Source organism: Panicum virgatum, chromosome 9K (assembly GCF_016808335.1).
Source record: "Panicum virgatum strain AP13 chromosome 9K, P.virgatum_v5, whole genome shotgun sequence".
NCBI lineage: Eukaryota > Viridiplantae > Streptophyta > Magnoliopsida > Poales > Poaceae > Panicum > Panicum virgatum.
The window spans coordinates 39808876-39834172 of NC_053144.1; the positions used below are offsets into that span (position 1 = coordinate 39808876).

Consider the following 25297-nt stretch of genomic DNA (forward strand, 5'->3'; position numbering starts at 1 on the left):
AAGGTCGCGAACTTTAGTGTGTCCACCATGACACCTTGAGTTGTTGAAGAACGGAATGATATTGACTCAAGTGCCATCCTTACTATGCTGCAAGATTGGGGATTTTTGGAAGATTTGTGCGTAAAGAATTTATTCATGGTCTTACTCCTTTTTGGGTCTCTCTTTTGTCCTTCGTGTGTATAACCTTACTAAGACTTGCATCTACTCTTTCCTACTTAAGTATATGACTGAGGTGGAGCTCGGTAGGAAGTAAGAAGACATCTCCTTGTATCATACCTATTGCAAGATCAAAGGTTGGATCCATAGGGATAATACTTGCATTTACTATCTGATCACGTCAGTGCACAGATGATTATGTACTCCTTTCTTGATGGAATCTCTTCTCTTTTATTTTTCTTAGGTCATGCTTCTTTGGCATGCCATCTTTTTGCTCTCTTTTTTTGTCATGCTTTTTTGGCATGCCATCTTGTCTCTCTCTCTCTCTTTCGAGAGATCGTCAATCAGTACTGCTGGAGTATTTTATTTTAATATTGCACATAAACTCTGATCATGAACGTAAATAAAGTATAACAATAATGGGTCTAAAATTTGATCGAGCTCAATATGATATCAAGAGACATAAGCAAAGAATTTTTATGTGGAAAAGTCATATGGCTCTGGTAGGGGAAAATACACGGAGATACAAACCATGAACTTTATTTACTCTTTAAAATAAATTCCCTAAACTCATAGTTATTATGCAAGGACAAGTAACTTAGAGACAAATCATATCACATTAGATAATAATTAAGCATCATGGGTTCCTTAAGAATATGAATATGGTTCACAAAATCAAGCTTAGCAAGGAACAAAATTTATGGAGGTGTTCATCAAGCTAGAGAGAGAACTCCTTTTTAGCAAGTTTCAAACAATTTTATAATTTCAGGAGATTGTGCTCATGTTTAAAACGTTATAGGGAGAAAACAAGTGAGATAGTGCAAACTCAGGGGTTGGAGCAAGAAGTGCAAGTGACATCGGAAGAAGATGGTAGCGTATATGCGCGACGTCACGGAACCCCCCCCCCCCCCCCCCCGCCCACACACACGCACACTTGTTTTCGATCTGCTCATCAATCATAGACAAAAAAACATAAACATAAAACACGAAAGGAGCTCTACCAGCATTAACACCAGGGAGCCAAATTCTTATTCCAAACAAACTAATCCTGGAGCGCAACTAAATTACCGAAACTAAGCCTAAACGAATTAACTAATCCTGGCACCCAAACTAAACTAATGATAACTAGGAAAGATCTTCAGATGGGACCTCATCTAAAACATCTGGTATTCCTAGTGCATTGTCTAGGCTGTCCATCCTGGCATCATGGTAGTCCTGAAAGCAGTTGAAGTCTTCTTGAATGTCCTTGATTTCTGACCTCAGATTCCCTTGAGAGATGTTCAATCTCACATCGGCCATATGGATGCCTCTAATCATGAGAGAGAGCTCGCCCTTCTCAGACCTGCCTTGGTGATCTTCTGCCCTACCTGGTGGTCGGACTCCATAAATTGTAAGGTGTGGATGCGGTGATGGATCGTCCGGAGATATCTTGTTCCGCCGGTAGTCGTGACTAATGTTGTCTCCACCCTTGGCTACCCAAGAGTGCACATATTCTTTGTCCGGCTTCAGTCTCGGCCCTAGTGTGCTCTGGTCTTGGACTAACTTGACTAACTTGACGGCTAAGACTTCCAACTTCTTCTTTGACATCCTCCTGCGCGGTTTATGATGTGGATTCTCCCCGAGAGGAGTTCCACCAGGCGAGGAGGGGCGTCCAGAGCCTCCGGGCTCCCATCTCCTCGTGGTGCTCCGAGTTGTCGTTGGTGAACTTGCAGTCACTGAGTAATCAAGCTATAGTCCTTGAAAAAGGTTGTTGCTATATGTACTCCCTCCATTTCAAAATTATAATTCATTTCTTTTTTTGACACCAAAGATCACTCGTCTTATTCAAAAATTTATACAAAATATCACTTTTTTTGTTGTGACTTGCTTTATATTAATAAATTGTCTTCTAGAATTACTTAAATTTGACTATGTTTGCATAGATTTATTTGAATAAAATGAGTGGTCAAACTTAGGGTTAAAAAGTCAAAAAAATTATAATTTGGAATGAAGGTAGTATTGTCTAGTGCAAAGTAGTCTGAACCTAAATTAAACCTCGTAGGGCTGTTGATGTGATAAAATAATCATGTATTGCACTGTTGATATGGTGAAATTAGACTAGGTTCTTGCTGTTTCAATTCTATAAGATATTGAATCACTTGTATGCTGAAATTAGTGCAAAAGTTGTATGCTCTTGGATCTATTACCATGAAGTTATTGATGGTGCAAGAACGAGTCATGCTTATTTCTTAAGTATTGTGTATGTTTCTTATTTCTTATAACGGTTCGAGGGTATTTTTATCCAAGTTAACACAATTGCACGTAAGATCTAATAGATTGGCACTTTGCGGTAATATTTGCATTGTTCAATGGTATTTCACGGGGACAAGCAATTTTATCGTATTTTACGAAAGTCAAGATCTTTCGATGCTACATCAATTTTCCCGAAGAATAATGGCATCCACATCCTACATACTAGAGCTCAAAGCATACTAAGTTGCAAATTTGTACCGACCTTCGTTTCTGAACGCTCGGCAACTTTGACCAAACATGGTTACCGAGGCAGTTCACCCTTTTAAGTATAAAATGCCCAAAACACCCTCGTAAAGCTATCTTTTAGTGTTTTTGGAACATTCCTATAGTATTTTTTATAAGGACAAAACGAGAAAGGATCTTTCTAGAAACGTGTCGTATTTTGAAAAAAAATAAAGTGGTGAAAAATAAAAGTATTTGGAAACGGAGGTTGGTACTTATCAGCGTAATTCAGATCAGATCTCCATTGGTATATTAGTTAAGGACATATTTCCAGAAAAGGAAAATTATTTGTTTCTCTGCGCTTTGAGTAGACTTCAAAGCTGATTCAACCAAGTAGATAATCTGGTGTGATCAATAAGTTCTATCATAGAAGAAAATAGCCTGCGAAAATTTGGCCACAACAGAAAAAAAAAATCCTGCGCCTTGTCTGACTAAACAATCCAAAAGAATAATATGGGAAGGATTATATACAGGAAGCCTGAATAGCATAGATTGTACAATGGAAACCCCATGAAGACCATTTTACCTGTCACCTACCTAATGTATGATATACACAGCTGACCGGCTCATGGATGAACCGGCAGACACCTGAATTCAGAAAAAAAGAAAAGGGGAGGGTTTTGAACTCTGAACTGAATCAACCTGCTAACAGACATATATATATTTCAAACAACAGTTTCCTAATCCACCTGCTGTTATGAACAGCAAAAGCATGATACAGTAAAGCAATAGACCAAGGTGGGCGCAAATACATTTATGCAATTCAATCACTCAATTTTGTTTTCATCAAATCATTACCAGGGGAGCAACCCAGAACGAACCAATATGAAGAGCAGAGAATTTGCTGACCGCACCTTCCTTGGTAACCAAGAGCTTCACGAGATGATCCACCAGGGTTACCAGGCTTATTCGAACATCTCATCCACCAAGGTTATCTGCAATAATACAGGGAGGTTACAGAAAAAGGGAAACAATATCTGACAACAATAATATGTGTAACAGCAAATGTGTCTAACCTAGAGGTCTGAACTGAAAAGATGATATATAGAAATTAAACACCTTACAGAACAGAGTCACACAAATGAAGTCCATATGTTCGCGCTTTATGTTAACTTTACTAGGTTTGTTATTAAGCTTTCAGAATGGATTACCATATAGAAAGAAAGAACGAAACTCCATAGTATATACAGTAAATGACAACATAAAACCCTCCACATGTCCAAAATATAAATTAATAGAATACTAGAGATGGTACTGGTTTCAGTACTAACCTGATCACAAACTGGGCACGTATCACTTCGTTCCATCCATTCAAGGATGCAGCAAAGATGGAAATGATGCTCACATTTAGTTACAGAACGGGGATTTTCTTCATCATATTCTGGGGAAGAATAAAGAACGTTATTACATAAGTACTCTGGTCTAACACAATATATAACTTAGATTTTGAGAATCGTTCAGTGCAGCAGTTGAGGATATCAGAGCACGTACATCAGCAACTAAAGTCATCGAGGTGCAAAAAAAAGCATGATAATGTTGAAACAATAAAATAGCCAAAAGTAATTTACATGATGGGAGGCCTCTATGAATTTCTATATCCCTTGGAAAGTACACTATTTCTGTATTTCAGATTGGTTGCAACAATGTGTCTGCACACTTGTGAACTGCTTAAGGATATCTCGGTGCAGAATAAGCGATAACGCGAAATACCACATGTATATTGCATCTAGTGCAGAAAAGATAACCATACCACTAGCAATTTACATGATTTGCGGACTCTCAAGTCTTCCTGGAAAATAAATATGTAAGTGTACCAATGTTTTCCATTGTATGAAGATTCATGCATCTACACAGATGTGACATGAATTTTGTAAATAGCTAGCTACATTACCAATAAAATGGGCCGATCAAAAGAAAAAAAAGCAAATCTGAAGAAAGAGTAGCAAAAGCATGCATATTCAGTTTCATCCATAACCAAATAAAGAAGGATTCAACAATCAGTTACTAATATCCTATCAGCCTAAGCAAATAAATTTTCGATGATCAAGAGAAGCACAACCTTCAAGGCAGATAGGACAAACATCCTCCTCATCAGGCTTATCTTCAGGGACACCTTTCTTGCATGACTCATCCACCTTTAAGGACTCCTGATCATTTATGGACTCCTGTTGGTCATCAGTTTTGTTTTTAATGTCTGACTTATCCAAACCTGCATCTGCACATGATTCCTAAAATCTAAGCTTAAATGTGAAGATGGTAACAAGAGATTAGCAATCATTCGTATAACTTCCACTCAATCATTTACCAGGGTTATCTGGAACTGCCAAAACAACATCATAAGGCAAAGGTGCAGGTGGTGCTCGATAAGTGTCAGGTGTGGATGTATCAAGATTTGTGTCTACTGCAACAATTGCAGAGGCTGGAGATGAACCATCAAAAGCTGAGGACAGCGGCTCATGCTCCTCCAGATTTTGTTGACGCTGAATGAAAGAACAAGGAGATCAATGAAAGACTTGAATAAAAGTAATTTACTAATGTGAAAGCCTATTGAATAAATAAAACTACAGTCTGGTCAACTTAAGTATCAATTATGATGCTGGAAAAGTTTGCAATTATCAAATAGTATATATTAAAGTAAAAAGCACAAGTGCACACTGTGTAGATTATTTGCAATGTCAAATCATTAAGGATATTTAAGAAATGAAAAATGCAGAGCACAATTCGAAATTATATATCCTGTTGCATTGAAATTGTAAAGATAAGAGAATACAGAACACAGAATTCAGCTATTTTCAGTATGTGCAAATAACATTCCAGGAACAATAGACATTCACATGCGAGAAAATTACAAGCACAGAGATGTGTCTGATTTAAAAAAAAAATCATGGCCACATAAAAAATAATTCATCAGTCCTGAATAGAATATATGAAAAACATCTTGTTGACTTCAGTTATAAAGAAGAGTAACAGATTATATATTTCAGGTAAACTTTTGACAGTATAGTATGGCAGGACACTATCTTTAGGCTATTTGTTGCATTATGCCACAAGACGAAGATAGTAACATTTTAATGTAGAAAACAAGGCAGAGTTTACATACATATACAATTGGTGCTCTAACTGCTTCAGATCTTCTCGACGAACAGCAGCAGCAGCCACCCATTCTTTTCTGACTAAAAAGCTTGGCCCAGGCAGTCCTCTAGATGTTGTTCAAAATGAAAAGTCCATATCTCATAGCCCTACAAAGAAACAAACTATATTACAAAAGGAGGAAATTATGCACGAAAATATTAATAGAGCATATAATCCAGCATGAGGTAAAAAAAAAGAACACATGCACCAGCATGAGATTGTGCAAGTGGCTTAGAAAACTGCAACTATGGACACTTCATGCTGTCAGACTATTCTCGATAATTCATTATAATGGCATTCAATTTTTATTGCTCAAAAGTATATCAATTTGTCAACAAAAAGAACTGTTTCCATTAGTCAATTTGACATTTTCCCTGTAACATCAAAGAAGCAGCAATTGGAATGGGAAACAGCGAATCCATCTTATTTGGGGGATGCATACATATACAATTATTAGAACCTTCACAGATAACAAAAGCATTAGGCCATTGCCTGGCACTAACAGGAATCACAACATTTTTTCCACCTCACAAATAAGCCTGGCCACACTTTGGGTACACTGGGGCGACCATAAATGTGCACAATTGTTCATTCAGTCTCAAATTAAGAAGTGCTCAATAGAAATTTTACATTATTCAAGCAAGATTTTATGCAGCAAGCTGGCAAGTATGGATGCCACCTTGGACTTCTGAGATTTGGATGGAATTTGAAAGACATGGGGCCATCAAGGAGCTCACAATAGCATAGAAAATCAAAGTTTCACCTCTTGCTCCTGGATACCAGGGGCAGATCCAATCTCCTAATGAACATAGAACAACATATCTAGGCCTGATCGCATCAAGGTTCACATAAAAGAGAAGCACTTTACAAAACCTAAGCATGAATAATTATAATAATCTCAATGATAAAATGTGGTGAGGTAATATGTTCTTTCAGTTTTCGTTTCCCAACCAATGACTGGGGCAAATACAATACTTATTTTTTTCTTATATATTACACAGTAAGACTATTAAAAATAAGAAAAATTGGTGCTGCAGCATGCTCAGGTATTGTAATATTAAGAAACCATCACATTTTATTTGAATACATACACGTCAAGTTTGACATGATTAGTGTAAGCTGAAGCTTTATTCGAGATATATAGAGAGAGAGATCAGTAATTCTTGTACTTACACCAGACTGACAGCAAAGATTATGCAGGGATATACAGATAGATATGCTCTTAATGAAATGATATGCAGCTCTCTTGCATGTTTGAGGAAACAATATACTGATAGATATCAAATACAGGGTATGCTGCAAGCAGCCAGCACAATTAGAGACTAGAGTCATCTTGATTGGTCTTCCTGTACTAGTACAAGACAAAAAAAAAAGCGATAGAAAAGAAAGTCCCTTTCATCTATCGTCAGCAGGTTAGGATGCCAGCGTCAAGGAAACCATATCAGGTTGTCCAAAGGAAAATCAACTATAACCGAATATGTAACAAAGTATCTCAAATCGGAATCCGGAAACACAGGTACCCCGAAGCAAAGTCAGCAGGCACAAGAAACGAACGCAATAACAGGGAGGGGCCGAAACAGCGCAATTGAACAGCGCTGGAAGCCACACGCACGGGCGAAATTGACATGGAGAGATGGGGTTTTCGGCTGAACCCCCAAAATCTCTGCAAATTAAGCTGCACCCGCACCTCAATTAGGAAGCAAGAAGCCCTACGGTCGCAACTAGTCGATCTTGCACAACTCAGCAGCAGCGGTGGCGGCGGCATGAAGCGCACAGCCGACTAACTGGACTGACGGAGACGAAGAGGAGCTTGGGTTTGACAGGGAGCAACAAGACCACCGCTTACAGAACGGAAGAAACGAATCCACCCGAGCGACGTCGGGCTGCTTACCACCAACATGAGAAGGCAGCAAACCAATCCGATCCCCCACTCTGCTCCGACTGAGACAGAGAGGATCGGCGCTGCGTCGGCGGAAGTGGACCGAGGAGCGGCTGGTGGAGGACCCGGCGGAGAGAGAGAGGGAGGTAGAGGCCGCCGACGTGGTGCTCTGCTCGTCGGCGAGGCGATGGGGTTTGGGGGGCCGAGTTGAAAGACCCCCTGGGAGGGGATGGGAGATCGAGTGGACTCGGATTCTGCGGAACAGAATTCCCAAATAACTCCCCCCCAACTTTATGCCCCATTTTTTTCCCTCGCGAAATATACACGAGATGACGTTTTCCACACTCGACCGATCCTTTACTCATTTAAATAGTTAGGCTACCACCACATAAACCCCGTAAACACAAAAAAATCCATCAAATCGAATATTTCGACACATACATGGAGTACTAAATGAATTCTATTTACAAAATTTTTTGCATAGATGGGCTGTAAATCGCGAGACGAATCTAATGAGCCTACTTAATCCATGTTTTGCAACAATAATACTACAGTAACCATCCGCTAATTATTAAATAATCATGGATTAATTAGCATCATTAGATTCGTCTCGCGATTTACAACCCATATGTGCAAAAAGTTTTGTAAATAGACTTCATTTAGTACTTCAAATTAGTAAGATTCCAACGCAAAAAAATTTTGCGTTCCATCTAAACAGACCCTTATTTGTTTTCTAATCTCATGGATAAAATATTTGAAATAGTTTATTTTCCTTTTTCTTAACACGTACTGTATTTTCTTTTGTTTTTTTGAAACAGAACTCATTCTGCTTTTATAGAAAACATAACTGTATTTCTTTTGTTGGCATAAGGTCTGAACAACAATTAGTTTATTGAATCTTATTAGTATAAATAAAATAATTTTAAAGTATTTTCGAACATGAATCCGGTGATATGGATATATCAAGATTGAATCTCAGACATTACATATTAGTGAAGTAATTGTTGGTTGAAGATTGTCATATTGTAATGAAGTATTTTAACAAAATTGAAAAAAAGTAATTTGTAAGTTGCAAATACATTGAAAGCGGCAAATATAAATATCTTGATATCATGTAAGCTAGTAATATAATATCATTGTTAAATGCGTTAGAAACATCTAATTACATATATTTCTCTATATTTATTAGTCATGTTAAATAATTTACTAAAGGAAAAAGGTCGAGTATATTGAGAATTGTATTGATAATATTTTAAGGTTATTTCCAATTTATTGTTCTCCAAACCTAAAATTTGAACCGAGGGAGTAGAGAAAACTCCAAATAAAAACTATATATAGAACTCAAAGACAATGAACACAAAGCAAATGTCATAGAAGCAGTAAGCATATCCCAATTTTAGGACTGAGAAAAACAAAACATTTTTGTAGAAGCAACATATATACTTCGAGCCTGTTTGACACAGCTTATTTCAGCCTCGTCTTTACCTATTTCACAACAAATCAAAATACTATAGCGTGAAGCTGTTTTATAAGCACGTGCTGAAATATAATAAAATCGAATTAAGCTTTTTTTTGCTTAACTAGTGAAGCTGTTTTGGGTGAAGCTCTCCCAACGATCCCTTCATTTAATGGAAGCACGTCACAACTCACAGAGCTTTCACTATTTTCATCGTATATGGATATCCAATACTCATAGGGGTTGTTTGGTTCCAGGGATTTTTTTAAGTCTCTGGAACTTTTTAGTATTTAGAAGTATTAAATAAATATTAATTATAAAACTAACTGCAGAACCCTAGGGCTAAACTGCGAGACGAATCTAATGAGGTATATTAATCTATGATTAGCGGATGGTTACTATAGCATCAATGTAGCAAATTGTGAATTAATTAGGCTCATTAGATTCGTCTCGCGAAAAAGCACTCAGCTGTCAAAAAACATTTATAAACAGATTTTATTTAATACTATAAAATAGTAAGATTCCTTTTGATGTGATATGGACTTCTGAAAAAAGTTTGGTTCCAAACAGGTCCTTACTTCTATCCGGCGTGGGGAGGGCGGCCTGTGAGCAGCCGGCTGCTCCACGAGCCTTCCTCAGGTGACATGTGTCCCGGAGAGAATAGCTCGACGCGGGCCGTCCGATCTGTCGCGGGAGGTCGATCCACGCCGTTCTTTGGTCTTTTTGCAAATAGACCCTTCAGTTTTTTTATTCAAACCCCCGTTCACATTTTTTTGCAAACACCCCCAGCCGCATCACCCTGCTAGCTTCCCCATCCCCCGCCCCCACGCACCCTCCCCCGTCGTCCACCGCCCCTCCCCTAACCTTAATCCTAGCGTGCCTCGGCACCGCCCCTCCCCTAACCTTAATCCTAGCGTGCCTCGGCACCGCCCCGCTGCCCTCTGCTCCCGCCGGTGGCCGCCGTCCTCTGCCCCTCGTCCTCGTCCCCCGCCAGCGGTCGCTGCCCTCGGGCACCGCCCCCTCCCGGGCACCCACCTCTCGACCCCGCCATTCGCTCCGTCTCGCCGCCGGTCGCCGTCCTCTGCCCCTCGCCCTCCTCCCCCGCCACCGGTTGCTGCCCTCGGCCGCCGCCCCCTCCCGGGCTCCCCACCTCTTGACCCCCGCCGTTAGCTCCGCCCCGCCGCCGGCGGGGGATCCGACCGGCTCCGCCCTTCGGCGCCGTCATCCGCCAGGTTCCCCGGACCCTTCCCCCTCTCGCTCCATCCCGATCGCCGCCGGGATCCGCCAGGCGGGGGATGCGACCGGTGGCGGATCTGGCCGCTGGCTTGGAGGAGGAGGCGCGCGGGTGGCGGATCCGGCCGTCAGCGGTGTCGTCCGGTGGATCTGTGTTGGATTTTTTTTCTTCATTTTTTTGTCCCTGGAGTTGGTGGGTTCTTGCGGTGGCGGCGAGGTGGAGCACGGGGGCGCCGCCCTGGAGGCGGAGGTGTTGGACGGTGAGTTTGGACCGCGAAGTCCTCTGAGCTCGATGGAGCAGCGGCATGGGGGCGAGTTGTGCAGTGGAGAAGAAGATGGTTTCGATGGGGATTGAGCTGGGGGCTTTTTTTCTTTTTTATTGTCTCTTTTTATTTTTTATTTTGTTTTATTCTTTCTTTATTTTGATGCGGTGGAACCCACGCAGCGTAGCGCGTGTATTGTTCTAGTTTAATCTATTTGGATCACCGATGTTGGGTTCCCGATGGTGGTACGTGCTGGGCTGCTGCTTGCGTCGCGGCGACTCATCAGCTGAGGTGTCCACCTAACCAGCTTCTTCCTCGTTTACGTGGCTGAGGTCATGTAGTAGGGGAGTAACTGAGTAAGCCACCTGCCTTGCCTAGAACTTTTCCGTTTTTCTCTAGGTGACTGCGATGGTATTTGTTCTCCGAAAGATACCGTTCGTGGTTCGTTGATTGACCGTGAGTCCGTGACACAAATACACAGGCACACACAACCTCGTTAGACAAACAGAAAGTCGTGGTTCCTCTCTAGAAACCAGTGACTTTGCCAGCATGGTAAGGTTCAACTGAATTTTATAATAACAAGCTGATATTTATTCTACGGGCAATCGGCGACTAGTCTACAAAAGGACAAGCATACCTGCAACTAAAAATGCATATATCAATTAAAGTGCCTTCATTTGCCAGATCAACAGTATAATGCAAAGTGGAATAATGACATAAACAGATAGTCTCATTCCACTTTGGAGGTGCTGGCTTCGGGACTATCACTGAATATGAAAAATGCAGTTTACTACAGTACCTCTCTGTACCTCTGGTGTTCATCAGGAAAACCTTCACGCATCAGGATAAACCTAAGAATATTTAGCCCCTGCAAGCCAATTGAATTGAATTCAAAATTCCTGGAAACTAATCCAAAAGTAAGAGATGATTCAGAAGCCATCCAGCACTCCATTTTAACGTCTGCTTCGATGTTTTCTAGTAAACCTTAAATGTTCCAACTTCCAAGGCAACCTTTTCAGATTTGTCAACGATTGACATCAGAGTTCACCAGTAAAGATTCAGGTGTGCATAAATATGATTGCAACATCGGTCAGTTTTGTGAGGGCAACCAGATGAACCATTGACCACGTCTACAGCACAGCAGCGGCGATATGGGCACGCCTCTTCTTAACAAACTGCTGCCGAAAGAGATTGAACTCTCCAACCTTGATTGCCTCCCGAATGGAACGGAAAAAACGAAGATAATGATGGGTATTGTGTCTGCAGAATAAACACAAAAGATCAACATCGTTCACTCGATATATTATCCTACTGAAATGTATGGCTGAGAATCCGACTATGCTTACATCTCCAGTAGAATTTGAGCCAGCATCTCATGGACATTGAGCAAATGATTGAGGTAAGCACGAGTGTGATTCTGGCAGGTGAAGCAGCTACAGCTATCAACTAGCTGCGATGTGTCTTTCCTGCAGGAACAGACATAACAAACAATCATGAGTCACATAACAGAAAGCCAACAGGTCCAACATTTTTTATGTAAAGATTCTTTTCCTGGGTGAATTCATTGTTAGCAAGCTTAAATGCGGCTACAATGAAATCTGCAGAGAAAGATAAAAACATTCCTTGATCAAAACACTAGAAGGACATTTGTCTACTATGCATACGGCCGAGACAGTTTGGTTGTAATTTGTCAAAAACTGTTAAAGCGTGCATGCACATGAGTACACAACTAAATTCACACATCTCAAATATAATGCACATGATTTGGCTGAAGTTATTTCCATAGGCCAGTCACGTACCGATACGTTGTTGCATGCAGGTTAATCTTTGTTGAATCTCTACCATCATTGTCAAATGGACCATTCTGTGTCTCTTTTCCAACCATGTCAATAGGGAAGATCAGTGCAAAACCACCCATGGTTAGTTGGTATATGTACCTATAATTTCCGAAGTATGAAAAATCAATTTTTGTCGCATGCTGATGAATTACTGCTATACAACAAATGTGAATGTGCATACGTGGAGTCAAAGAGGTCGATACCAGCAGCTACACCTTCCAAGACCTCCTCTAGAAGACATACAAAGTACTCGGGTGTCAAAAGTAATATTCTAATACAAAAAAACTTAGAATGTAAGATTCTCAAATTTGTCAAGAATGATTCCCATAAAAAAATGTCAAGAAGGTGTAGATGAAGTTTGTCTTATCAGAAAGCAAAAATTAGCTGCTCCATAAACCAAGTATTCACCACCCTAGATGGGATACTCTACAAGCATAAGATAGGCTAATATTCCATAAGTCTATCAGCACAACTCTAGCTTTTGATTTGTGAATGGGGATGAGGCTAAATGTACAAAGTCACTAATGAGATAATAAATAAAACAAAGCAAAAATTCTGGTCATGATCCTCTGGAAATTATATAAGAAAATTCAATGATACAATACAAGTTATATCACTGGCACCTGGGAGACCAAGCTTAGACACAAGCCGAGGTTTTTCTGGTGGCAAGCAATCCTGGAAGAAAAGCCAAATGGTTGAAGTTAGGTATACAAAAAAGAAAAAAAGAAAGAAAGAACACTTCTCAACAAGTCAAAATAAACCTCATCTAAAAAGCATGAACTCTGGCTTTAATCGCAATCTAAGGCTAGGTAAGGGCAGCATGCAAATTCTTGCATTACGCATTCATGGAGTAATAGTAAAAATGAAGAATACAACCATTCAACACCATTTTAAAAATAAAAATACATTGTGTGGACGCGGTATGTTATGAACTTATCATGCAACATCAACAGGCATGTGATGTCCAGAGAGAGAATTTGTGTAAATGAAATTTCATATCAAAGTTGTACTCTTCTATTTGAGCATGCGAATCAAACAATGTAGTATGGTGTGTAGTCAATGTTAAGAGTTAGAATGTACTATGTTAAAAAAAAAAGAGTTAGAATGTAAAGGGCAGTTAAAATAATTTGGTTGTATTGGCCACAATGGTACTTTCTTGATGTTGGCAGACTTTGTTTTTACAGCAGATTCACATTTGGAACAGGATTTTTTTATGTAAATGCAGGGACAAATGGTTTATTCTTGGATTCTTTTACAATTAAAAGAATCCCGAAAAGGAGGAAGGAGGCAACAAGTCAACAACTTTGCACAAAGATATAAAAAATCTTAAATATATCAAGGATTTAGTTTCTCACAGTTACTGCATTGAGTAAACTGCAGCGTTCTTCGGTATTCTCTCCAAGGCCAAATCCGCCAATCCAAAAGCCTGCATCAAACTTGGAAACAAAAAGATCAGTACATCAATGATGTTTTCTTTCTGATTAATAAAAACAGCATCATCATACCGATTCCTAAATTAGGAAAGTCTCCATTCTTTCCCTAGAGAGTTAAAAATAAATAAATAAATATTAACCTGAAACATTCCGCTTTGATACTTCTGTGGCACATAGCCTTCGTTGTTCTATGCTTGATCCTCCTACAACAACACCAAAACTATTTTCTCCGGAAGCCTGAAAAATAGTGAGTTGAAAAAAAATATCAACAACAAAAAGCAATTGCCTGATGTTGAAGTTGGTAAATGGTAATCACGTAAGCAAAACAATGTGGCACATTTAAATTTTATAAGCATGCATTAGAGGCAGCTAAACTTAGCAAAGTGTCCCTTGGGTCCCCATAACTTGATAACTCTATGGCAAGTAAAAAAAGATACATATATTGAAGTGCTGAAAAACAATTTAGAGGAAAAATAGTTTATCATCATACTGTATCCAAAGCAATGCATGCATCAAGCCACCGCAATGTCCTGTCAACAGAGATTTTGTTCCGTTTCTCAGTTACCCAAGCAGGCACCTCATCCGCCAAACTGGCCCATACATTAGGCTTCATGCAGGAAACCAACTCCATATAATCTGATGGTTTGACCTGAAAGAGTTTGACAGAACTGAATCTCGATGTACACCCAAATATGCAACCCTGAAGGTTGATAATGAAAGAACTAGAGATATCAACCAGTCTACGGCCAGAAGGTGTATCAAAGGAGGCACCGAATTTATTGGTGGCTTCACTTGATGGCAGACTCTCGATAGAATCACCTGCCGCGGCTACAAGAATGTGATCAGGCAAACCCAGCATACGGTGCAAACCGCCAATGTTTGATATTGTTTTCAATGGAGGGCCCTCTATACTGAAAAAAAATAAAAGAACGATGATAAACTTCGAACATGCCCAATGTCCCAGGAGAGAAGCACAGCAGCTTCTTCGAAGGCATCTTGTCGAACAAGTGCATGCGTTGCCGAATTGGAGGATGGAGACTTGACTTACAAGTGGGTTGGGCAGACATGGAGGAGGAGGGAGTCCGGGAGGGGCAGTGAGGCTAGGAGGTCGCACGACACGAACGACGGCAGCCCTTTGCGCGTGGACAGCAGCAGCGCCGGCGTCTCGATGCCAGTGCCGCTGCCGCCAATTTGCAGCACACCCGCCCGCGCTTTTGCCTCACTACCGCACACCTTCGTCACCGCAAACCTCATCCCCCTTAAGTCTGATTCAAAATACGAGCTCTGTGGTGAAGGCGACGGCGACGGCGACGGCGGAGCGCGAGGTGATGAGGGGTTCCGGCAATCCCTCGAGCACCTAGCGTGCGTGCTACGGAGCGCGCGCAACCTTACAACCTTGCTTGGGTATGAAGGTGCGCGGAGCGTGGAGGGGGAGGGGAAATCTGCGGTGGGAGAGCCAGTGCTTGGAGCCACCGGCCGCCGGCCGCCGGCGCAGGGTAAGGACTAGAGGGGAGGATAGGTTCGGCTTTTCGCAGTTTGCATTTGAACGAGGACTGGAATGGGCCGGGTGGGCGCAGAGTCCATTACAAGAGTTATTTGGGAAAGGGCCTGAACATAGTGATTATAAGAGCCTCGGTAGTACATGAGATTAGTTCGACTCCCTATGAGAATGATTATTCTTGGATTTAACGGCATTGTGCATTAAGTGGTAAGCGACGTTTCCGTCGACAGTGAGGCGCCTGTGGTGACTTCGTAAATCTCGAGAATTTGCTGACTCAGTCTTCGAAGATGCTCATAGGGGTCGGGTTTGCGTACTTGTGTTCATAGAGGTGTAAGTGTGCGTGTATTGTAAGTGTCTGAGTTGTACTGTGTAATCTCAAAAAAAAATTAGAAGAGTTATTTTTTGTTTATTTCTGAAGTTATGAAAATATTAAAATTTAAACATATGACCGGCAGTCAAATTATTATATAAAGTAAAATATTTTTTGTATTGCTGGAACAATTGTTCTAGCTTCAAAAAAAAATATTCTACATCCAAAAAATATTCCACCTCGCCGGCGCGCTGCTAAAAAAACATACATTAACTGTGACTTCTGAAAAGACCCTCAGTGATGAGCACAATTTTTAACTGTCTCGATTGATTAATAGTATGCATTAATCGAGGAGGTCATTTTTCATTAATCACGATGGTTACAAACAACAACCTCGTAAAATCATTAACCGAGATGGACATTATAATAAAACCACATCGGTAAATCAGACCCGTTCTCGGCCGGCCACGCGCCCGCGAGCAAGCACTGCCCGTTGTTGAGCTCCCGTTCCGGCCGGCCACTTGTCCGCGGGCAGGGAGAGCGCCAAGGGCGTCGCATTGGCACCCCCCTGCGCCCGCGGTTCGAGGATGCTCTCTCGGCCATGCGCCCGCCAGCAGGTGATAAGATCCCACCCAAGTGGGGTTGGCCTAGGCCCAATAAATTAAGGTTGCACAAATCCCAACAGTTCTTAGGCACACCCACTCGGGGAAGTGTGGCTCTCCATTTTAAAGTGGTTTCCTCCTCTCAAGCTAAGCAAGGTGGAATTATTTAGAGGCTCATATAGTTGCCATCCGACTACAACTGGGCCACTTGGCCCCTTTGTTGCGTCTTTGCGGGGCGGTTAATAGTGGAGAATGTCCTCATCAGCAGGCCTCCTCGTCGCAAACAGATTCCAGTACCACAACGCCGAGCGAGCGGAGTACGGCGCGGAGCAGGCAGGCGAACGGCGGCGCTCGCGCCCTCTCTCCCCCCACCGCGGCGCCGTTCCCCCGCTCCCCCTGTAGCGGCAACGTCCATCCCTCCTCCCCACAACTGCGGCGCCCGAATCCGGTGAGGAGGACCCCAGGTCCAACATGCTTGTGCGGTGGCGGCACAGATCTGGTGGTGAGGAGCTCGAATCCGTTCGGGGTGGCGTGGCTGCCTCCTCTTCCATCCGCCGTGGCGCCCGTCTCCTCTTCCTCCTCCAGCGAGCGGCAGCGGCGCCCCGTGGATGGGCTTAGCGGGTCTGTCCACTGGCTTTCTATTTTTTTGGTTCTTTTCTATTTGATAAACCGAGGCGAGCAGGCAACCGTCTCGGACCCAAGATCATGGTTAATAGGTTACGAAAAACACCTCGATTCATAGATTTTGCCTACCTCAATTAATAGTTATGAGTTAAATACACCAGTGGTCCTTAAAGTTGTCTTGAGGTGCCACTTAGGTCCACGATCTTGGAAAATCGAAATCTGGCACCTTTAAGTTGTCATTTAGGGCCGATTTAGTCCATAACCCCCCACGGGAGCGTTTTTGCCGACGTGGACTGGCCACCGTGGATCTGACTGTGTTTTGGCGGGATCTTGAGGTTGTATGTTTTGCATTTAGGTCCCTCCTGGGTTGATAAAAGGGAAAAGGGGTCATCTGGTTCCCAGGCAGTCTCTTCTCTCTCTGTCCCGTTCCCCACCAGCGCCCCTGTTCAGGTCGACGCCATGAGAGGCGATTCAAGCGGCTCCGCTTCAGATCCACAAGGTGCAGAGGGTCTTCCGCTGATTTGGTGCACGGATTGCAAGTCGAGGTAGGTAGTGCGGCGCGTGTCGCAGAAGCCATGGAGCGCCGGCCAAGTGTTTTACTGCTGCCCCAAATACAAGGTGAGTTAGGGTTCGATTGAATCGGGTTGTACTGGTGCCCCAAGTACTAATTGGGTCGTTTTTTGTAGCGAGATGGTACTGGTTGTCCATTTTGGCATTGGGAAGATGACTATGCTGATCTATTGGCGGGCAAGAGGGCCGGCATTGAGGCAGGCAAAGGGACTCTAGTTGGAGGCCATGAAGGAAACAAGAGCAATGCAGGCAGATCAATGGTGCAAGGGGAAGTCGGCTTGAGTGGGAGAACTATGGTGGAAGGGGAACTCGGCATGAGTGGTGCTGCTGGAATGATGAACAGAGAATATGAAATTGTAGCCATGTGTAAAGAAATAGTTAGTTTGGTGAAGGCAATTACCCTAGTTTCAGTGTGCATCGTGTTTGTACTTATGCTGAATCTCATTGTTCAGCTTGTAAAATGATGATGTATGCTATGCTATGAATGTTATCAGTAATGGAATGGAATGAAATTGAGGTCTGGTATGAATATTATCAGTAATGGAATGAAATTGAGGCATAAAGGCGTTGCATTGAAGCACTGATTAATTAGCATTCCATCAGAAAATGTTTTGCTGCATCATTCCAACAGAATTTGTAGTGCTGCATCTATGCACTAACTTTGTCCTATCTTCCATGATGAAAGTTCAGGAAGAAGCAAAAGATATCGTTTTTGGTCAGGTAACAGAGACCTTTACAAAAGGAGCAGTATGTTTGCTGCTGTACAATAGCAAAAGCATGAAACCATCACTGGAGAACTTCAGGCCTTCTTCTTTGCAGGAGCTTTCTTTGCCTTCTTAGATGGTTTCATAGCCTTCTTTCCCTTCTTGGTTGCAGTGGTAGGTGGCACTGGCCTAGAGGATGGTATGTTGGACATGATGAATGTTGGATCTGGTAATCTCCTAGCTTGCAGCTCCCTTGTTCTGAGTTGAGAAGACTGAAAAAAATCAGTTAGTAATATGGTTATGGTTTAGCTCTGCATGGAAACATAATAATTTGACACACTAGTTACCTCTGCATCCAACTGGGACATCATAGTGTCTGTCATTTGAGACAAAAGTGGCTGACTTCCTTCTTCCAAATCCATGGAAACCTGACTTGTCAGTTGTTCATCTTCATATTCTTCTTGGGGTGGCTGACTTTGATTTCTCTGTGCAACTAGCTTGGGCCGAATGCCAGCCTTTCTCATGGAGCACCCTCCCCTGTTATGCCCCTGGTCTCCACAATAAGAACAAGTGATTATTGTACCATGCTTGGACATCTTTGGTCCATACTTGCCTTCTACCTCTTGAGGCTGCTTCCTTCTATTCTTGGCTGGCCTGCCAACCTTCTTTTCATACACAGGAGGGAGAATGTCAGGTCCACCCACTCTCTGCCACATGCTCTTATCATTGGTAGGCCATATGGTAGGACCATAGGCAAGGAGAAATCTTTTAGAGGAATAGCACTCATTTACTACTTCTTCTGGATGTATTCTTTCATGTCTCAAGCAACTGATTGCATGAGAGCAAGGAATACCAGTGAGGTCCCACCTTCTGCAATCACACTGTTTGTTTACAATGTCCACTGTGTACTGCCTGTCCAAGACTTTAACCTGAAATATGCCCATTCCAGCTGGTTGAGTACCTCCTGTTCCTTCTTGTAATATCTTGTCATCAGTTGAGTCTTGATTTGCTCTAACATACTCAGGACTGGCATTTCCCTAGCATCTAGTATGTACTTGTTGAAAACCTCACAACTATTGTTTAACAAGATATCACACTTACAGTAGGTGCTAAAGAATGCTCTTACCCAAGTATTTGGAGGCATCTTTTCAAGCCACTCAAATGACTTTTGATCCAGCACTTTCATCTTGTCCATATTCTCATTCCACCTGACCACTGTGGTAGATCTAGCACATGCCCATAGCTGATTCTTCAAATTTTCACCTTTGAAATGTTGCTGAAAATTTGAGTACAAGTGCCTCACACAGAACCTGTGCTCAGATTCTGGAAACACTTGCCCCACTGCTGGAATTAATCCCTACATGAAGTAGAACACATGTCAAAATCCAGAAATATTATTGATCATAAACTACACAATTGCAAGAATAAAGGTTCAGTTTTGGACCTTTTGTTTGTCTGTCATGATGGTCCATGGATAAGTGTTTTCAATCCCAAGATCATCTTTGAGTGTCTGCAAGAACCACTTCCATGAGGACAGGGACTCAACCTCCTTAGCATCTGAACTGAATCAAAAATCATGCCAACCTTGAATACAGGATTCTCCAAGTCTGCATCCCTAAATGACTTGAACTTGTTGCTCACTTGATCTTCACCATCTGAATCTGGCAAATAGAGATCATCTTCATCACTTGACACATCATCTCCAGTTGACATCCTTTCCTTAAGTTTCCTAGCTGAAGTACTTTCACCCTTGCCTATTTTCTTGCCCCTTGCAGCTCCCTGATCAATAACATCTTCATCAACATTCTCCACAAATAAGTCATCATCCTGATCCTCAAGGTCATAATCACTGTCAACAAAGTCTGAGTCACTGTCACTTTCCATTTCCTCATCTCCTGTTACCACTGAAGGACCTGCTGCTGCTGTGCCAGCTGCTGTGCCAACCTTAGGCACATTTGAGTAAAATGCAGGCAGCTTCTCTGCCCTGGCATTTTGTACCTTTGATGGGCTCATAACCTTAGGCAGTTCTGCTATTGGGTTTGTAACAATGTCCTCCCAGTTAATGCCACTTATGTTGTCATCATGATCAAAGAACACAACAAAGTTCCTAACCTTGCTAATCACTGAAATCATAAGTCGTGCCTCATTGTCCGATGCAATCAACCTAAGGCCATCTGACAAATCTGTCCCAGGTAGCAACCAGTATATCTTCAGAGAATATGATGCCTGATACCCTAGTTCCCCAACAAAATCACCCAACCATAGAGCAGACCATGTCTCTCCCTCACAGTGATCAAACTAGTTAACTTTGCCATCAACATAAGCCCTATTGCAACCTTGACCAACAAAGAAACCACCATGGTGCACCTCTACAGTGAACTTGTCACTATCATCACCTACATTGCAAGACCAGAATTTACTTTTGCCCTAATCCAAAAAACAGTCCAAGAATCTAAACCCTAGCCGCAAAAAAACTGAAATTTGCGCACCCAGGACCTACAAAATCCACACCTAAACCTGCGACTACCACTACTTCCATGGATTGGGAGTTGGATGGACTCACCGTAGATAGGTGGCGGTTCCCCTGCTCGACGCAAGGTGGGTGCCATCGCAGCCTTTCACTGCAATCGCTGCTGCGACCTGCTCAGGCAAGATGGCCCTCGACCCTTCTCCTTCACTGCATCCGCGACATGCTCCTCCGATTGCCGTCGCCGGTCGCCACCCAGCCGTCGCCGCCGCTTCACCTTCGGCAGCGACGAACTCGAAGAGGGCAAAGGGAAAAAGAAAGAGATTGGGGGGAACTGAGGGGGGTACCTGCTAATATCCATGGGCTACCAGTCCTGAAAAGAGTGGCCCGTGCCTAGTCAGATCCACGGTGGCCAGTCCACGTCGGCAAAAATGCTCCCGTGGGGGGTTATGGACTAAATCGGCCCTAAATGACAACTTAAAGGTGCCAGATTTCGATTTTCCAAGATCGTGGACCTAAGTGGCACCTCAAGACAACTTTAAGGACCACTGGTGTATTTAACTCAATAGTTATTGTAGTAGTGCGCGTGCCCGAGCCACCAACCAACCACTGACATCGCCGCCTCCCTCCGGCCGGCCATCCTTCCCCACCGCCCGCGGCTGTCACGACCTCGCGGGCGCCTGAGCGGCCCACCAACCACCCGCATCACCACCTTCTCCACGGGCCGGGCCGGTCGCGAGCCTCGGCCGCGCATGGCTATACCAGCTGCCACACCGTCCTGAGCCGGCACCCCAAGGGTCGTGCGTCAACGCAGCGGGGTGGCGTCTCGAGGGCCGTGTGTCGAGGCGGAGCGGCGCAGCGCGTTGGGGTCGAGGGCCCCAAGCCGGCACCCCAAGGGCCGTGCATCGCGGCGTCACAAAGGCCGCGCATTGGGGCCGTAGAGGACCCCGAGCGGACGCCCCCAAGGGCTGCAAGTTGGGGTGGAGGGCTTGGGGGGGAGAGGGAGGCAGCGTCGCAAGGGAGGAGGGGGCGAGGAGCAAGGCAGCGGCGGCGCGTGGGGAGAGGTGCGTCATGAGGGGGAGTTAGCGTGATTGACGGGCAGGATTGGAGGTGGGTACACGGGCTAGTAGAGAAAAAATAAGGTGAAAAAGTTGCGTCAAAACGGCAGAATCATTCTCCTTCACTCTGTGTTTTTCAGTCTGCATGCCAAGCGTTGTCAAACTATTTTTCCTTACATGTGGACCTTAAAGAGGTATTTTGTGAGGGGGTGAGGAGTGGATTAATCTTGGTGAGAATTGTATTCAATTATTTCAACTTTTTATAGATAGAATATATTTCTCATCACCATAAAAATAGTGGAGCCAGCATGATAGATCCTGTTTCCTGCGTAACAGACACAATAGGAAATTAGTTGAGCAGCTGCTTGAAAATGATGTAATATACTCCCTCCGTTCCAAATTATAAGTCATTCCAAGAATCTTGGAGAGTCAAACCATCTCAAAATTTGATCAAAATTATATAGAGAAATATAAAGATTTATGACATTAAATAGGTGCACTATAAAAATATAGCTAACAACGAATCTAATGATACTTAATTGGTAAAATAAATGTTATTATTTTGTCATATAAATTTGGTCAAATTTGAAATTTTTTTACTCTCCAAGATTCTTGAAATGACTTATAATTTGGAACGGAGGGAGTATACAAGGAAACAACTTCAGTATATCTCGTCAGCAGCTAATTCCATCGGTTATGAGTTATATAATATATAAGTCATCATATATATCTTCCGCGTCCACGTTCATCTTGCCCTTGCCATGTTGTATCTTGCCAACGGCGGTCATCATGTAGGACACCCGATCCATCTCGTACCCATGGAAGAAGCTCGCGCACGACGACGACGTGAGACGGCACGCGCTGCCGACGTCGTCCGGGATGCCGCGGAGCAACCGCGCCTCCATCTTCTCCGTGTCCAGCGCGTACAGAGCCTCCCGGCGGCTGTCCTCGAAGCCAGCCGCGAGGAAGACGACCCCGCTCTTCTCGCACAACCCCCGCAGACATACCCTGGTTAGGTCGCCGTAACAACCTTTCGGTGCCCGCAGCTGCAGACTCGCCCGCAGCGACGCGACCCACTGGTCGCCCGGCACTGCGGCGTCGTCGTCGTCGCTGCCGCCATGCTCTCGGAACAGGATTTGTACCGTGACCCCGTGGTTCCAGCGGGACACCCAGCAGTCGTCGCCGCGCATTGCTCCGGCCTCCACCACGCACAGCCTCCCGTCCGGCCAAACGGCGAGCAGGCCCTGGCCTCTGCGGTCGCGGCGCGCCGCCCAGTCCTCCGGCAGGGGCAGGGGCTCCAGCGTCGCCTCCAGCGTGTCGGGGCGGAGCCCCAGCACGGCGTCATTGACCCGCCAGAACACGGCGCCGCGGACGACGGCGGCGGCATGCTTCTGGGCCAGGCTCCTCCCGCTCACCCTGGCGCCGGACACCTTGCCCTCTGGGCCCCACGAGCCCGTGTCGGATGAGTAGGTCCGGCACGCCGTGAAGTCGCGGCGGGCGTAGACGATGACGAGGCGGAAGGAGGATGCCGACGAGCTCAGATGGGTGCTGTGGGCGAGGTCGTCGTCATCGTCGGCGGTGAGCAGCGCGCACGCGTAGCGGCCGGGCTTCTCCCTGCCAGCGAGCGCCGGGAGGACGGTGACATCCCCGGCCATGGGGTCGCAGACGGCAAGCCGGAGCCGCGAGGCGCGGCAGAGGTCGAGGACGAGGCGGCCTTTCCGGGACGTGACGAGGCGGGAGGAGCTGAAGGGCTCGTCGGCGAAGAGCGCATCTGGGGCGGAGGCGCGCGGGAAGTGCGACGCCAGGGGGACGAAGCGCGGGACGGCGTGCACGCCGTACTCTTCCTCCTGGTGGAAGAAGCCGACGGCGACGAAGCGGTCCTGGTCGGAGCGGCAGATGAAGGAGGCCTCGCTGGACACGAGGCGGCGCCACCGCCTGCAGGTGGCGGCGCAGCGGACGAGGTCGTCCGTGTCCAGGAAACCAGCGAAGATGTGAAGGAGCATCTCGTCGCCCAAGGGCAGGCCATCGTCGTCGTCGTGGCCGCCGCCCGGGGCTCGCTTGAGACGCTTGCCAGTCCGGAGGAGCATCGCCGGAGCCCGGAGGAACAGAAATCGAGTGCGCTTAGGGTTAGTTAGGACTTAGGAGGGACACCCCTGACGATGATTACGTACAAGAGGCTAGATTTGTATCGGAATCGACTTTCTTTTGGCCTTTCAAAACGATGTGGGCCACATGTCCAAAAAAAAAAGAACGACTACTCCCTAACAATCAACGACAAAAAGTATAATGCCATCAGTCAATTTTTTAAGCCAGTAGAACGACGTCATGTGGCATTGGCAGGTACAAAAATTTAAGTGACGAGAAGACAAAAATCACCCGATTTTATCCACTGTCTTCCTTCGTGGAAAAAAAGGACGCCTCCCATAGACAGATAACAAATTCCTCATATGCATATCAGAATAGTTTCTTTCTAAACGTTATAAAGAAATTGTGATACAGACATGACATAAATTCAAAAAACATACAAAAACAAAATTGATAAAATTGAAATATAAATTTGACTTCTGAACAAAGCCTAACTAGATGGCGAGGTTCCTTAATGGTGGAACAGCCTGTCCATCGAGTTGACTCGAACAAGTACTCGTATTTTACAAGGTTTATTTTAAGAGCTAATGACGTTGTATGTTTAGTGGGTGGCGACATGCCCATTAGCAGCAAAGTATGTATCCGTGTCTTCTTTGACCTCAAGACTTGTCAGTTTAGACTTCCGGAAATACTTGCAAGGGTATGAGTAGGACTGAGGCCCTGTTTAGTTCTCAAAAAAATTCTACAGTACCCATCACATCGAATTTTGGGACACATGCATGGAGCACTAAATGTAATTGAAAAAAATAACTAATGACACAGTCTAACAGATTAGTACGAGATGAATCTTTTAAATATAATTAATCAATAATTAAATATTAATTGACAAATAACAACGAAAGTGCTACAGTGTCAAAAACCAAACATTTTCGCGAACTGAACGGGGCAGAGTAATATGTGCACGTATGTATGTGAATATTATAACTATTCTTACAGATACTATGGACCTACAAAACATTAAAGTTTTTCCATTAACTTAGTCTGATCAAAGAAATGTCACACTACAAAATAAGAAACAATTTTAATATTAAAGTTGACTTAAACAAGGAATAGAATCAGCTGAATACCAAACACGTTACTATGAGAAAAGGAAACATACAAAACAGTGCAATTCGATTTGAGCAACAACAAAAAAAAGGAAAAAATCCATTTTTTACCATCCAACTATTGCCCGAGTTTGATTTTGGCCATTGAACTACAAAACCGGGTATCTTTGACCATCCAACTATCAAAACCGTTCACTTTTGGCCATCCGGCGATTTTGCAGGGCGGTTTTGCTGACGTGGACGCCACGTGGAGGTGGGGCCCACTTGTCAGTGCTACCCCCACCCTCTCTCTTTTCTCTGTCTCCCTCTTTCCCTCCTCTCTCATCTCTCTCCTCCCTTCAGACGGCCGGCGGCGGGCGGAGCAGG

At 44.0% G+C, this 25297-nt stretch overlaps 4 protein-coding genes and 1 long non-coding RNA gene across 7 annotated transcripts; 1 reads left to right on the top strand and 4 right to left on the bottom strand.

Annotated features, from left to right (window-relative positions):
- Positions 1 to 3102: 3102 nt before the first annotated feature.
- LOC120651375 (probable E3 ubiquitin-protein ligase RHB1A) lies at positions 3103 to 7962 on the bottom strand. 3 transcript variants are annotated; one of them, XM_039928851.1, is made up of 6 exons: positions 7694 to 7962; positions 5771 to 5909; positions 4976 to 5150; positions 4730 to 4885; positions 3942 to 4051; positions 3103 to 3605 (listed from the first exon to the last, which is right to left on the bottom strand). In XM_039928851.1, exons 2-6 carry the CDS (start codon positions 5831 to 5833, stop codon positions 3576 to 3578), a joined length of 534 nt encoding a protein of 177 aa, XP_039784785.1. In that variant the 5' UTR covers positions 5834 to 5909; positions 7694 to 7962; the 3' UTR covers positions 3103 to 3575. The 3 variants fall into 3 exon arrangements, with proteins under 3 accessions (XP_039784785.1, XP_039784787.1, XP_039784786.1); XM_039928853.1 differs by lacking the exon at positions 7694 to 7962 and adding an exon at positions 6566 to 7661; XM_039928852.1 differs by lacking the exon at positions 7694 to 7962 and adding an exon at positions 6540 to 7661.
- Positions 7963 to 10047: 2085 nt separating this feature from the next.
- Positions 10048 to 10677, bottom strand: LOC120647978 (glycine-rich cell wall structural protein 1.0-like). The gene has a single exon (XM_039924771.1). It carries the CDS (start codon positions 10675 to 10677, stop codon positions 10048 to 10050), a length of 630 nt encoding a protein of 209 aa, XP_039780705.1.
- A 594-nt stretch (positions 10678 to 11271) lies between these two features.
- On the bottom strand, positions 11272 to 15498 carry LOC120651376 (queuine tRNA-ribosyltransferase accessory subunit 2-like). Its single transcript, XM_039928854.1, has 10 exons — positions 14953 to 15498; positions 14641 to 14815; positions 14395 to 14553; positions 14045 to 14141; positions 13827 to 13897; positions 13095 to 13146; positions 12653 to 12701; positions 12433 to 12570; positions 11980 to 12099; positions 11272 to 11893 (listed from the first exon to the last, which is right to left on the bottom strand). Exons 1-10 carry the CDS (start codon positions 15156 to 15158, stop codon positions 11764 to 11766), a joined length of 1197 nt encoding a protein of 398 aa, XP_039784788.1. The 5' UTR covers positions 15159 to 15498; the 3' UTR covers positions 11272 to 11763.
- A 1613-nt stretch (positions 15499 to 17111) lies between these two features.
- Positions 17112 to 18068, top strand: LOC120651378. The gene is made up of 2 exons (XR_005666152.1): positions 17112 to 17559; positions 17628 to 18068. It is a non-coding gene; the product is annotated as an uncharacterized LOC120651378 (long non-coding RNA).
- Positions 18069 to 18310: 242 nt separating this feature from the next.
- On the bottom strand, positions 18311 to 19165 carry LOC120647979. The gene is made up of 2 exons (XM_039924772.1): positions 18563 to 19165; positions 18311 to 18487 (listed from the first exon to the last, which is right to left on the bottom strand). Exons 1-2 carry the CDS (start codon positions 19157 to 19159, stop codon positions 18311 to 18313), a joined length of 774 nt encoding a protein of 257 aa, XP_039780706.1. The 5' UTR covers positions 19160 to 19165.
- Positions 19166 to 25297: the final 6132 nt, after the last annotated feature.